The 13,514-nt window shown below is 38.4% G+C and overlaps 1 protein-coding gene across 2 annotated transcripts in view; it reads right to left on the reverse strand.

Moving 5' to 3' along the window:
* Positions 1-319: 319 nt before the first annotated feature.
* Positions 320-13,514, reverse strand: part of npr3 (natriuretic peptide receptor 3) — a 56,351-nt gene continuing 43,156 nt past the window's right edge. The window contains exons 5-8 of one of the 2 annotated variants that reach the window (XM_078285435.1): positions 10,318-10,412; positions 10,055-10,172; positions 9,855-9,939; positions 320-2,027 (exon numbers count right to left, since the gene is read on the reverse strand). In XM_078285435.1, coding sequence (XP_078141561.1) covers positions 1,916-2,027; positions 9,855-9,939; positions 10,055-10,172; positions 10,318-10,412 — 410 coding nt within the window. In that variant the 3' untranslated portion in view covers positions 320-1,915. Of the gene's footprint in view, positions 2,028-9,854; positions 9,943-10,054; positions 10,173-10,317; positions 10,413-13,514 lie in introns of both variants that reach the window. The other variant, XM_078285434.1, reaches the window with a different exon arrangement.

A 13,514-nucleotide genomic window follows, 5' to 3' on the forward strand; every position in this document is an offset into this window, starting at 1 on the left:
GAAAGCATTTCATTAGTGTTTATAAGAACATTTCAACAGTGTATATAAGAGATTATCAATAGCGTATGTGAGAGGTTTTCAATAGCATATGTGGGAGGTTTTCAGTAGTGTATGAGTGTTTTTAAGTGGTGTATGAGCATAACACATAATCCAGCAAAAGGTGTCAGGCTTGTTTTGTCAGTGACTGTAATGTTTGAAAAGTTTTGACATTTTCCACAAATGTTCCAAATAAGGAAGTAAGAATTACATGAAAATGTATGTCACTTCTCTAAATATTTTTGCTAATTCTGCTAATTACTCACCTCCACTTCTCCTATTACTTTATGTGTAGGTATTTTAAATAGGCACTATCTAAAGCTTTATAGAACACCTCTACGTAGCTTTATTCTTACTTTTTACCAATACAGTAGCAAACAACAAATGAAAATTTCATAACCAAATACATTATGAATAATAAATTAAAGGGATACAAACACTGAAATTATGATATCTTTACCACACATTCTGAAAGCCACAAAAATGTGATGGAGGACATATGTATAATTTCAACTGTATAATTCACGGATGAACATAGAGTGTACAATATTAACAAAGTTGAAAAATACTTATGTGCTCCTCCTGTGCATAAACCAAAGTGAAACAAGGAACAATTACATAATATTCTTTCACAATAAATTTTGACCTATTGCTGCTATGTTAACATTTGTGTTCTGACCACAAGTGCTCTTAATTAAATATGTACAAAACAAGTGACTCTAATCTTGTGTTTTCATTACTGAACTAAAATACATAAATATAACTATTTTACACATAAATTATTTAGTCTATTATATACTGTCAATCCTATATTATGGAACACAGCACGTCTGGAACACCTCTTTTTAGCTCAGATTTTGTGGATGTAAAAACAATATTGTGCAATACTGAAGGGAATCTTTACATAATGCATAATACAAAGTATTTATCAAAGTATTATTATTAGTTGTTAGTTATTAAAGTAATGTAGTGGGTTACTTCATGTTTTACTCAAGGTATTGATTGATTCATAACAATAACATCAAAAACTATGGGGCTTAAGCTTTCAAACAGTATTAGGTGCCGCTTTTAATGACACCTTAAATTTAATTTGGAAATGACAAATGCATTAACATGTTACATCCCCTTTAATGATTAAGCTATCATTAAGTTAATATACCAAGGTCAAGCCTTCAACAAGGTGTCCTGTTCCTAGTTAAGAGAGGTATGTGCAACTCTCTATGCAAATATTACTTCATATACACTTTTTCCAACGTACAAATGAGTACATGAGTACATGACGTACAAATGAGTACATGAGTACATGACATGATGTAGATTGCAATGCTTTGACTGGGCACTATTGATATAGTATTATAGCAGAAGTACTGTTGTGTTTTAAGTTTTATGGACGTGATTGGTGAGGAGAAACTTGCTGGTGTGTGTGGGCGGGGGGTGGGGGGGGGCTAGGTTTTGATAGCCTACATATAGTGGAAATACTACAGTATAAATGCAAATACCCTTCAGACTAGTTATATGCAACTTTTAGCTTATAGGTCCTCAGGTGATCAATGTTAGCAATGCCCCTTCTTTCTATCTCTTGGGACAACAGAGGGCAGGGGGCAGGTGCCCTCCAAAACCCACTACTATTGTCATGGCTTTCTATGCACCTAAACTGTATATACCTTTGAACAGAGAGGAAATCCAAGTGGTGCTTTGTGACTGTTACAACTTTCCTGAGTTACGAAAAGTCAAAAAACATAAAAGGATATAAAACACAAAACTCATCTTTTAAATAGCATGACTCTGTTGACAGCCTTTGCAAAGTCTTTGGTCACATTCCAATGTGTGGTTCCCTGGAATGGGAATGCTGACGAGCAACTTGGCCCTCTGGAATAATCTATGCCGCTGAGAAGTTTGATCTAATGGAGTCCTCTCGTAATTGACGGTGCTTCCCAATGTCGCACTCCTCCCTTTGTGTGCGACGCTCAATGGTTATTCTGTAGTTTTTCCTGCAAAGGAATGAATCAGATCAGCCAGTGAGGTGCTGTTGTGAGTTTGCTCTTGAGAAATTCATTGAGAGAGTTGCAACAAGAGACTTTGTTTTAAGCTTTCAGACATGATAGCAGTCGAATGTTCAATTCATAGGCATGAAGCACACATGTTATGTTTAGGAATGTTTTAAAACTGTAGCACTAAGAACTGTTGATGCTTTGTAAATTGACAAAACTGTAGATGTCATGGCTGCAGGACTGTGTTTGTCTGATGTGAGCACTTAAGCAAGCAGTGCTAGCATAAAATTTGAATTCAGCTACAAAAAAGTGGAACAGTTCATTCGCAAAGAATTTGGTGACACCACAGTGCTATATTTATCAAGTGTATAATTCTCAAGTTTATATTTTAATATGTTAAATAATCAGAGTGACATGCTGAAATACTATACAAGTCCAACATTCTTCACGAATCAATTGGTATGTCAAGTATGATTTGATTAAACTGAATGGTTAAAAACATTTTGTCCATATTGAAATAAATGCTCATAAATATCCTCGCTGTCGAGTGTGACCACACCCTTTTTAATGCATTGAATTTGTATGTCAAAAATGACCTGGAATGGCTCAAAATGACAAATGACAAGAACTGAAATCAAAATCAATGCTCAATTCTGAATATAGACATACATATAGACGGCCATCATTTTGCCACACTTATTGGAACCCCACAAACTCCCAAAAAATTGTTTGCAGTCAATGTCAGCCAAACCTAAGTTTATCTCGCTCGAACTTATGACTTACGACTTCTTTTGGAGTAGGATTTCCATAGCCTAAACTAAATTAATGAATGTCATGGCTTTATTTGGCAAAAGAATACTTAATTCTGCTGTGGCTTTCATGAGATATTAAGCTAATTATTGTTAGAATAAGAACGATGCACATGACACAACGGGCACTGGAAGTTCAACCAAATCAAGCATAAATAAAAGGTTTCACTGTCTCAATTAATTAACTACTAACGCCCGCTGTAAATCATAATGGAAATCTAAGGACTGTCCTTTAAATGCTTCTATAAAATGTCATGGCCGTTCTCGAAGCGGTCGCTGTCCCAGGTCCTGACTCTCTCAGCTTGTGGTGCACACCACTTTCCACGTGAGCGAAGCTGCCACATGACAATGTGGCGCTGCACAGTCAATGACTGTGCTGCTTCAGTCTCACGTGGAGAGTAGTGCACCTACAAATTGTCGAGCCGCAGACAGCAACCGCTATATTAATTGAAGAGTAAAAGTTTATACAGTCAAAAGTTTATAGGGAGTTAGTAAATTGTACGAGTTGTATGAGATAAACTTTTGGCTGACATTAACTGCAAACATTTTTTTCCCCCTTGCCTCTCAGGGCTTCTGTACTGAACAGATGCTGAACAGGCTCAGTTCTAAGGGTGGGCCCAATTATCTTGGTGCCCCTCACAGGTGAAATACCTTCACAAGGGGCCTGGGTGCAAGAAATGCTATGGGGCCCCTGGGATATGGGGCACATCCCCTTTATCCCAACAACAACACTCAATTCTGTGAATAATGAGTATTAAGTTTGCACAATTACACTTTACAATGAATATAAAATTGAAACTTAAGGAAAATTTTAAAATTAGCACCTCTGAAACATCTTTACATGCACAAACACAGATCTACTTGCTACACACACCTTTGCCTTTATAAAATGGCCACCATCAATTAACTCTAATAAAGATCTCTAATAAGGAGTCAGCACTGGTATGGAGTGAATGAAATCTAGCATTAATTTATTGTAAGAGAGGGGTGGTGATTTCCAGGCAGAGAATAAATATGAAGTTGATCGCATTTCTATACATCTTAGCATCCCCTTGGGCCAGGTTAGGTGGATCGCTTTCACTGATGTCATCAAGGAGCTTCATAACAGCTTTCAGAATTCTCTGAAGGGCCTTCAGTGCTCTCTCTCTGCAAGCTCATCGGGTATCCGACAGCTTCTTGAGCTCCACAACATGCTGTCCAGGATACAGAGACTGCTGCCATTTCACCAAGGCAGCATGGCGCTTTGGGGAGCCAGTGCAAAAAGCATACAGCTGCTCCACAAGGTTGAAGAACGTCACAAAATGCTTGTTAGACTTTGAGGCTTCCACCAGGACCAGATTCAGACAGTGCGCTTTGTAGTGCACATAGAGGGCCTTCTCATTGTGTGCACGTATTCTGGCTTGAAGACCTTTATACATGACACTCATGTTGGCTGCTCTATCGTAGCCTTGGCCACACATATTCTTCAGCTCTAGGCCATTCTTCTGCAGAAGGGAGAGCACAGCATTTTCCAGCTCCTGGCCTGTAGTTGTATCAACAACAGCACACCTCAATGAATCTCTCCTTTATCTGCATATGATGAAGATATCGCACTACAAATGACACTTGTTCTTGGTGCGAAACATCAGAGGTTTCATCCAATAGGATGGAGTACATTTCAGCCTCTTTTATTTCACTTTGTATCTCCCTCCTGATGTAAGTACCCAGTGCTGCAATTATGTCATTTTGGCTTCTATTAGACAGCATTGACACCAGGGGCCTTGTCTTGGTGACTTTCACTCTGGCAACTTTTTCTATATGCATCTTCAGCACACTGTCATAGCGGGAAAATACATTGACAAGTTCAAGGACGTTACCACGGTTGTTACTGGAGTTGCTCTTATCATCACCTCGGAATGCTTGTCCCTGTCGTGCAAGATATACTGTCAGATCAATTAACCTGGTCAGGATTTCTCTATTTGTCTGCCTCTCTCGCTCTCTAACTTCCACCCCCTTTACATCTGATACATCAAATGAAGACTGGAGTGCCTTTTTTTGGTAATTGGTCCATCTCACCATGCTTGTCATGTGGATCTCTGTGACTGAGTGTTGCTTGATTTTTTCAAGAGCAGTGTTCCACTTTCTTATGCCAATCCTCCATGCTTTTCTGCTTTTATACTTTTCTTCAGAGAGGAAAAGCCGACAACTAAAACAATGCATTGAATCAGCAGTAGGTGAGTACTCCAGCCACACATTTCCAGAGAACCATTGTTTTTGGAATGACCGACCCTCAGCATTTTTGGGATATACCATATCTGGTTGACAGGGGCCTACACTGCAGCACATGGAAATGTAGCTCTCATTGCACCTGATGTGAAATGCTTCAACATGGGAACGATCTGTAGGATATTGCGTAGTAGCTATGTTTGCAATTACCTCCTCTCCTTCATTAACAGCTGGTTCTTGCTCATACCCTTCCTGTGCTATAGAGGATCCTGCCTCCATCTCACCCTCGTCTTGATCTAACGTGTCAGAGAGCATTGTTTCTGTAGCTGTCCTTGAACATGACTCTGCTGTGGACCCTGACCTTTCTTCTTCATCTGTGATGGGTTCTGTATCAGGTGGCAACACATCTCCCTCATCCTCCTTACTGCTAGATGGCCTGATCCAGGATAGAAGAGAGCTGCTACCCTGGGCTGCCTGCTGTAGGTCCCTTTCCTTCTGTTTTCTTAGCCTGTCCTTTTTTGGCATTATGCTGCAGTTGGTAAATGAGCAAAATCAATGTTGTGCATGATAATTAAGGGTTAATTTCCCAAAAACAGACCAACAGTACGATATGATGTTTATTTGGGTAAGACTGCTTGGTGACAGAGTCGATGCATTACAACAGTAAACCTCACCAGGCTGTAACTGTCAGTGGCCCAACTTCAAGTACCGTACCACATAGCTACTTTTTCTGCAGACAAATTTTAATGGGCTATTTGTCATTTGGCAATGTTTTAATAATATTTAAGGTAAATACATGATATAGATTACTGCAAGTGTTGTAATGTAGACCTAACTTATATAAGGTTAGTACAAAATACTAATATTCAGCTAAAGTAGCTTCATGTCTGATTTAGAATCGCCAAACCACTTTGTGTAGTTAAAATAAATTGTGGGCCTATAATAAGATTTCAATAAAATTAGATGAACAGTTAAACTTTCAAATCTGAGCTTGTAAAGGCCCTGGACTATTGTATTGAAATGACAATAAGTTGGCTTGCCTACAACTACCAGTAAATTTTGTGTCACAGGAGTAAGAATCGATAATTTACTAAGCTATATCTTAAAGCTTTTGCTAATCAGTATGCGCATGTACAGTGGACGAATCATACCTGGGTGACAGGTCGGCTAACGTTTCTGATATCCAAATATGATTGCATAGACTATTAACCACGTAATGCATATTTATTTGTTCAGTTGCCTGACAAAGGAACTAGCCTACCGGAGTTCACCACTCGTTTTCATTGACGACGCTACTTTACGCCAGACTAGCTTGCTTGTTTTTAAGCTTAATGGTGGGCTATTGCCTAAGTTAGGCTGGCTGTATTGAGATGTTTTAATAGTGGTTTAATTTCACAACAGTGACAATGCCGAGGCTTAGGGCAAACACTATCATTACCTGGCTGTCACCAATGAAGGCAGGTCAGGGAGACGTGATGCTGCTCCGCAGGGCGCTCGGTTTGCGTGCGTTAACTGTGGTGGCTGTGACAAGGGAAGTCGAAGAGGGAGGGGCAGGGGCTCGTGCGGTCTCGCAGTATTAGAACTCAAATGCAGTTGTCTGGCATTATAACACGCTTTTAACTGAGGAATTGATGCCATGGGCCAAATTTAAAAACTAAAATATAAAATTAGAAAAGAAATAGAAAAAAAAATGCCTTGCAAAAAGGGCACTCATCTAATCAGAGGCCAAAAGGGCAGGTGCTTGAGCACCACCTGGGGTCTATCTGTGCACGTGCCTGCCCTGCAAACCTGGGATTTACGACAGTGCCCTTCCTACCGAGATGAAGAACGAAAAAAACAATTTTGTTTATTTTCTCCTAGTGGTACTTTCGTCTGAGACAATCATAAAAATGCCCTTTGGAAAAAAATAAATTCTCTCAATTGTGGTCACACAGTTGAAGACTCGAGAGAGTGGAGTGTTGCCAGCCGTGATTGAATGACCATCCTTTTGCACCAAACATACAAACTGGGAATTTCAGGACCGTGGTGATTTATCACTTAACCGTGGTTCTCATTAGGAGTCCTGGGGTCATTGGGAATCTGAACAGCTTTAACAATCGTGGTAGTGGAAGAACTGAACATTTGTGTTACTGAGGCCATGCAGGGCTTGTCCTTAGCCACCTGCAGCGCAATCGAGGCTGGTCTTATTTTGTGGCAGGCGAATCAAAAACTGATGCATGGCTAATGCTTTTTTTTTTTTTTTAGATTACATTCCAAGCAAGCCTACAAGATAAGGATCAAGGAACAAGGAGAGCTAGCAAATTTGGCACGTGGTGAAAGCCTACCCAACAAAAACAGAATAGAACAAAGGTAATATTCCAGAATCAAACACCATCCTCCCCATATCACAAATGCACATTTCTATTAAGAGTGAAAACTTTATTAAAAAAAAAAAAAAAAAAAAAAACATTCCAAAAAGCTTAAGTCCTGGTCTAGATCAATACTCCAGAGGAAATAACAGATGTCACAAACATCTATCACAACAGTGTAGATGTGGAAGAGTTGGAAGAGCACCTCTCTTTAGGCCAATTTAGAGAAATATATAATTTAAAAAGTTAGTAAAAGTTAATAGTAAAAGTTTGGTAAGTTTTTGTCTCCAACATTTGAGGAGTAAAGATCTCCTCAAATGTGTTACATTGATTTAGTACAGAAATTGTGGAGAGAGAATCATCATTATGTAATTTTTATATTCTGTTTTCTCATTGGGTAGTTTTTGTAAATGAAAAGAACAAAAAAAAAAGTATGTGACATCAAAAACGGGAGCATTACATTTTAAATCCACTGTGCCAGAGAAGAGATTGACTATCGCTCTAATCTATTCTATTTCTTTTTCATTTAATTTATTCATATGTTATTAATTTAACTTTTAAGCAACAATAAACTACCATAATCTTCCTGGGTAAGATTGGGAACCAACATTTATTTTTGCCCTTTCAAAGTATCTCATTGTACCCCCTACCAAAGTGGGTCAGAACCTGGCCTGATTTAAAATTTCACATCAATCCAAAACATGGAACTGGAACTATGTTTTCATTTTAAAATTCATGGGACTACAACAGAATAACAAGTCACAAAATGCTAATTCCCTCTGCAAGTCATTTACGTCATAAATCTAGTGGTACGACTTTATAATAATCATCCTTAATAAATAATTAGTCATTACTGAACATTAGGTAAGTATTATTTAATTGGTAATTTCCAAATAATTTACAATTCTTTTTGTCTTTTACCAGTTTACTAAAGATTGGTAAATAAAATAAATAATGTTATTTGATCATTAATGTAATTGGTTAATGATTAACATTTTTTTTTACACATTGCTAAACATTTTTAAGGTGGCTATTATAAAGCTGCAACTATTTTTATTATACTTAATAAAAGGATAATACATGATTTGTAAAACATCAATAAATATCTTTTTGGCCCACTGTTATAAAGTTGTATCTAATGTTTACTGTAGTTGGTAAATAGTTAATATGTGGCTTGTAAAGCATCAATACACACCATTTTCTGTGGTATCAGTGGCCAGAATTCACTAGGGGCACCCATCTACAGTATAATGTTAAGTTTCACTTTTGTTTTCACAGACAGTTGGATTGAGTGCAATGCTGCTGGTCTGCTGGTCTGTGCATCTCCAAATGACAAACATGAGTGTGTGTCTAGTCTACACACTGACTAACTTTCGATTTTGTGCTTCTGTATGGGAAACACTACATCTTGCAGTCAAAGACGCCCTCTAGAGGCCATCTCATGAAGCGCATCATCTCACGAAGCGACAGATGTCTGACTGACTGCCTGACCTGAATTTGCCTTGTGAGGCCCTCAGCTGCGCTGTGGGAAACAAATAGTTGATAATGATTGCTAATTGTGAGCAATACTTGTCTAGTTATTTCATGGAAACCTTTCTAGTTTCGCAAGTTGTGATTGGTCGTTAGGCTTAATAGGTATGTAGATTTGAGTATCATTGGCTTAGCAGTGAAAATTGACCTCATAATTACGGATGATTTCGCTAAGAGGTAGCATGTAAATAGAGAATAGCAACAAGCCTCACACTGAACCTTGTGATATGCTGAAGTTAACTTTGGAGCATTCAGCGATGATGCTGTGAGAGACACTATGTGTCAAAATGCGGGCTGTGGATGCCAATATAGTTTGCTAGGTGTAGTAGGTAATTCACCACATCTGTGAGTTCAGTCTCAGTGATATGAAATGACTTGAAGTCAGATTGAAACAGTTTGAATAGACCATTGCTGGAAAGATAATTAGTTGGGTAGCTACTATTCTTTACTGGACTTAAGAAAGAAAGGGAAGATTTGAAATTGGTCTGTAATTATTAAGGACACCAGGACTGTTTAAGCAAAAGTTTAATCATAGCTGCTTTAAAAGCGGAGGGCACAATGCCAGAGGAGAGTGAGGTTAATGATATTAAGTAATAGGTGTCCTAATATCGTAAGGAGTTCTTTAACGTTCTTTTGCAGGGAGAGGGCGAGTAGGGAGGCTGTAGGTTTAGAGGTAAGTACTAATTTGGTGAAGGCATTGAAGGAGACGGTCTCAAACTGTGAGAGTATGCAGGTGGTCTCCAAGGTACCTGGTGTGCATTCCAGAGAGGGATCAATACCCTCAACATACTCACTAATAATCTCTAGTACGGTAATTTTTGTGTTAAAGAATGTTATAATATAGCTAGCAGTAAACGAAGAGCTGAGTGTAAGGGTGTTACCCAGATGGGTAAACATACAAATTTAAACATCACTACAAATTGATCCATTTTTACCTGAAAAAGTAGAATGCCATAAGCATTGCAGTCCCCAGAACAGCTCCAACTATAATCCCAGTCAGAGCTGATACTCCTAGTCCACCTGCTTGGAAGAGGAAGGGCAGTTATTGGTAAGGACAAATACCCTATCATACTTTACAAAATTCCAAGTCCAAATCATATTTTACAGGTTTCTATGAATAGTACTGTTAATTTACATGATTTGTCCGGTATCTCTGTGTGAGTTTTGTGTCTTCCTCTCAGAGTGAAATGGTCAATGTTGAAGGCTGGCAGCACCTGAAAACTTCGGTTTACACCAAAGTAGTTGGCCACCACCTGAAAGTAGAATATCACATTGTAATCCAGTTGTACAGAACTAATTTCCACCAGCACCTGTACCATCTTTTTATTCCCGGGGTTATGACAGTTCTAACCATTGCATGGATTGCACAGAAAATATTTGCATTTTGGTTGTTCTTACCTCATAAGTTCCTGCCTCAACATTGGTCATTGCCATCAAAGAGAAATCTCCATTTCTGTCACCATTGACATCCATGGATACCTGGCCAGCGATTCCTGTCCACCACGATGAAAAGAATGAGAGCATCAATTAGCTAAATGGCTCACATACTCCAAAGAAAAGAGAGGGAGGGGAAAATTCCGGCTCAGCCAATATAATAGGAAATGTTATCCACAAACTAACGTTTGTGTTGGCTTGTGTGCCAAGAATTGCAATTTCATGGCAGGATCTATATTCCAAAAATGTAAAATATTTCTTTTAACAAGAAAACACTCTTCTTAACAATTCCTGTGGAACAGAACATTGTTATTTCATGCTGAGATCTGGCAATGAGGAGTGTCTGCCCTTTAACCTACATCAGCAGTGAAAATCCATTTTGTAACAGGATTCTAAAGAGTAGGCTGGCCAAGTGTTGACTTGTTTTATTCCTGTAAGACAGCAGGCAATGTTGCTGTTTGAACTCCAGAGATTGATCCAATATCAAAGCTAATTTTGTTTTGTTACTATCACTATTAACAAAATCCAGAACGTCATTAGACTGCAGCACTGACACAGTTAAGGGAACAGATTGACTAGCTATGAATTAGAAGACAAACCTTGATAAAAAAAAGTATTTAAGCATATGTATGATAAGACTGCAAGAAGGACGATAGAGAAGAAATGTTATATTATTTGTATAGTGAATATTGTCAGATGACGTCCTGTTGATTTGACTACAGCTGTCGTGATAAAACAATAGGATAATAATGGTCATTTGGTGCTAAAAACATACTGGACAGAGTACTTAAGACACATGAGCAATAAGGGAATTTGTCTTATTACAGTCTATGAAAACTTTTTGAGAAAGGACTTTACACAAACTGTGAAGAAACACAGTGTGTTATAATAGCAGAGCTTCATAACATCTGCATGGCACATTTATAAATACTAATTCTATCATTATGTCAGCTTTAATTAGATATTGATGTAGCTTTGTAGTGTCATTTGTGGACACAGCACTGAAACAGTGTCAGTTTATTGAGTGAAAATTAAAAGAATGTCAGAGTCCTCCTGGCAATGAACGTTTGTATCTGAAAAACATGCATTGGGCTTATAATTTAAATTTGCAATGTGAAGCTTTTCAGACAGTGTATGCTATTCTGTTAAATGTACCACCATTGTGAATGATCCACCTTGCCATGTGCTTTTTCCCTTCTGCTCTCTCAGAAACACGCAAAACCAAACCCCTTAATTTTATCCCTGAAATGTCCTTAATTTCTCCATTACATAAACATTAACTATCCATAACATAGCTTTAATAAAGTAAGGTTAGTATCATGGGTTTATAAGGGAATCATTCATGGGTTGATTCACAGAGACACTAGTAGTTAAGGGATTTTTCATGCCTTTTGTGCATGGTTTACAGGGTTATTAAGCGAAAATTAATGGAAAAGTTCCTGTCTCCCTGAATTTTTCATTAAATTAGAAAGTAAGGAGTCAAGATTAAGGGGGTGTTTAAGGAGGTTTCAATGGGATCTCCTCCATTAATAACTCCCTTACTCCCTTAATTCATTTTAAGGGGATGTTGCATGAATTAAGGGGTGAATTCATGTCAATTAATGAAAATGTAAGGTTATTTAAAGGGATTACTGGTTTTCAGAGCAAGGCCTGGACTGTCTTATCTGCTATGGAGTGAATACGCGCAGCATATCCTCCGTTCCCTGGAGAAGCAAACTGCAGATATGAAAGGAAATTCCCCTGCTAAGAAAGCAGAGCGACAAGATCCAGGACAGAACCAGAGGCCTATACCAAAAGCCTATCCTCTCTTCCCTGCAGAAGTTGCAAATGTGAAAGGGAACTTTTACTATAAATATAGACTTAGGATCCATCTGATGATGAAAACTTTGCATGCATTTTACCTCCATAAACGTGATGTGACTTCATGATCTTATAATGTCAAAGAATATATTGTTATTCTTATATTCTATTGTTAGATAGGATCCCTAAAAAATTTCATTCAGCTCAGTTCACCAACGCTGGGAGGCTTAGATATGGCTTAAAAGGCTTGGATATGCTTCGTCAGAAGTGCTTCTGAGAACCGCCCAAAACTAACTTCTGAAAGTAATAATTATTCTGAAAGAAATAATTTTATTTTTGTCCGAAATAGTCTCACTTGGTAGGCTAAACTGCGAGACTAGGACTGTTAGAACCAGTGTTTCTTGGCGCCGCTGCTGAAACTGTGCCAGCATTTTTTTTTTTTTTAAGCAAATGTAGCCAAATGCAGCCCCCTACCTCATTACATCTAGCCAATTGCTGCAGAGGTGGGCGGCATGTTCAGACGTTTCTGTTTCAGAGAGTCACATTTTCGAACTGCATCCTGGTTTATGACCCTTCGTTCCTCTCTTGTACAAACTAGGGATGCAAATTTGAATCAATTTCCTTAATCGATCGTCAGCCATGTTAATGACCAATTATTCGATTAATCAGTATGTAAAAAAATGCTTTTGACATAGAAAATACAAAATGCATGTTTTTACACCTGTACACCTGGCCTACTCAACAAGTTAATCAACCAAGCATAATTCAAAAGATTAACTAGTCGGGATTAAAAAATCCAGACTCCTGACAACAGACCTGTGTTTCCCACAGGCTGAAAATGTACTTGTTTAGGGTTAATTACTTTACATTGTGTCCAATGGGACCCAACTAGTGGAATATGCAATGAAGTCTCTGCACTGCACTCATGTTAACTTTCTTGAGCAGTGTACAGACAACGACAGGAAGGAGAAACTCTCCGGTAATAAACAATGACAACCGCTCAGTCTCTTTGAAAAAAACACTTTGTTAGCCTATTATTTCTTACAAAAATGATAATGAGCGAACCTTTGTGACGCACAAAGTTACGGAAGTAACTTGGTTTCCTAATATGGATTGTGTGGATTTAGTTGGCGATCGTGCGTTTTGATATTTTCACGATGTTTAGATAGCACATCCAACTCCTTTATAATCAAAGAGGCAAGGGAAATCCTGTTTTACACGATATGGGACCTTTAAACTTAAGTCCCACCTGCAAAGGCGCTGATTGGCTTGATTGTTTCTCCGAGCTGGAACACGCTATTGACTAGAGCAACACCAGACTCTCTGAAGACTGGGCTGGACGCGAATCAGGAGTCTGGAAC

Source organism: Centroberyx gerrardi, chromosome 8 (genome assembly GCF_048128805.1).
Source record: "Centroberyx gerrardi isolate f3 chromosome 8, fCenGer3.hap1.cur.20231027, whole genome shotgun sequence".
NCBI classification, from domain to species: Eukaryota; Metazoa; Chordata; class Actinopteri; order Beryciformes; family Berycidae; genus Centroberyx; species Centroberyx gerrardi.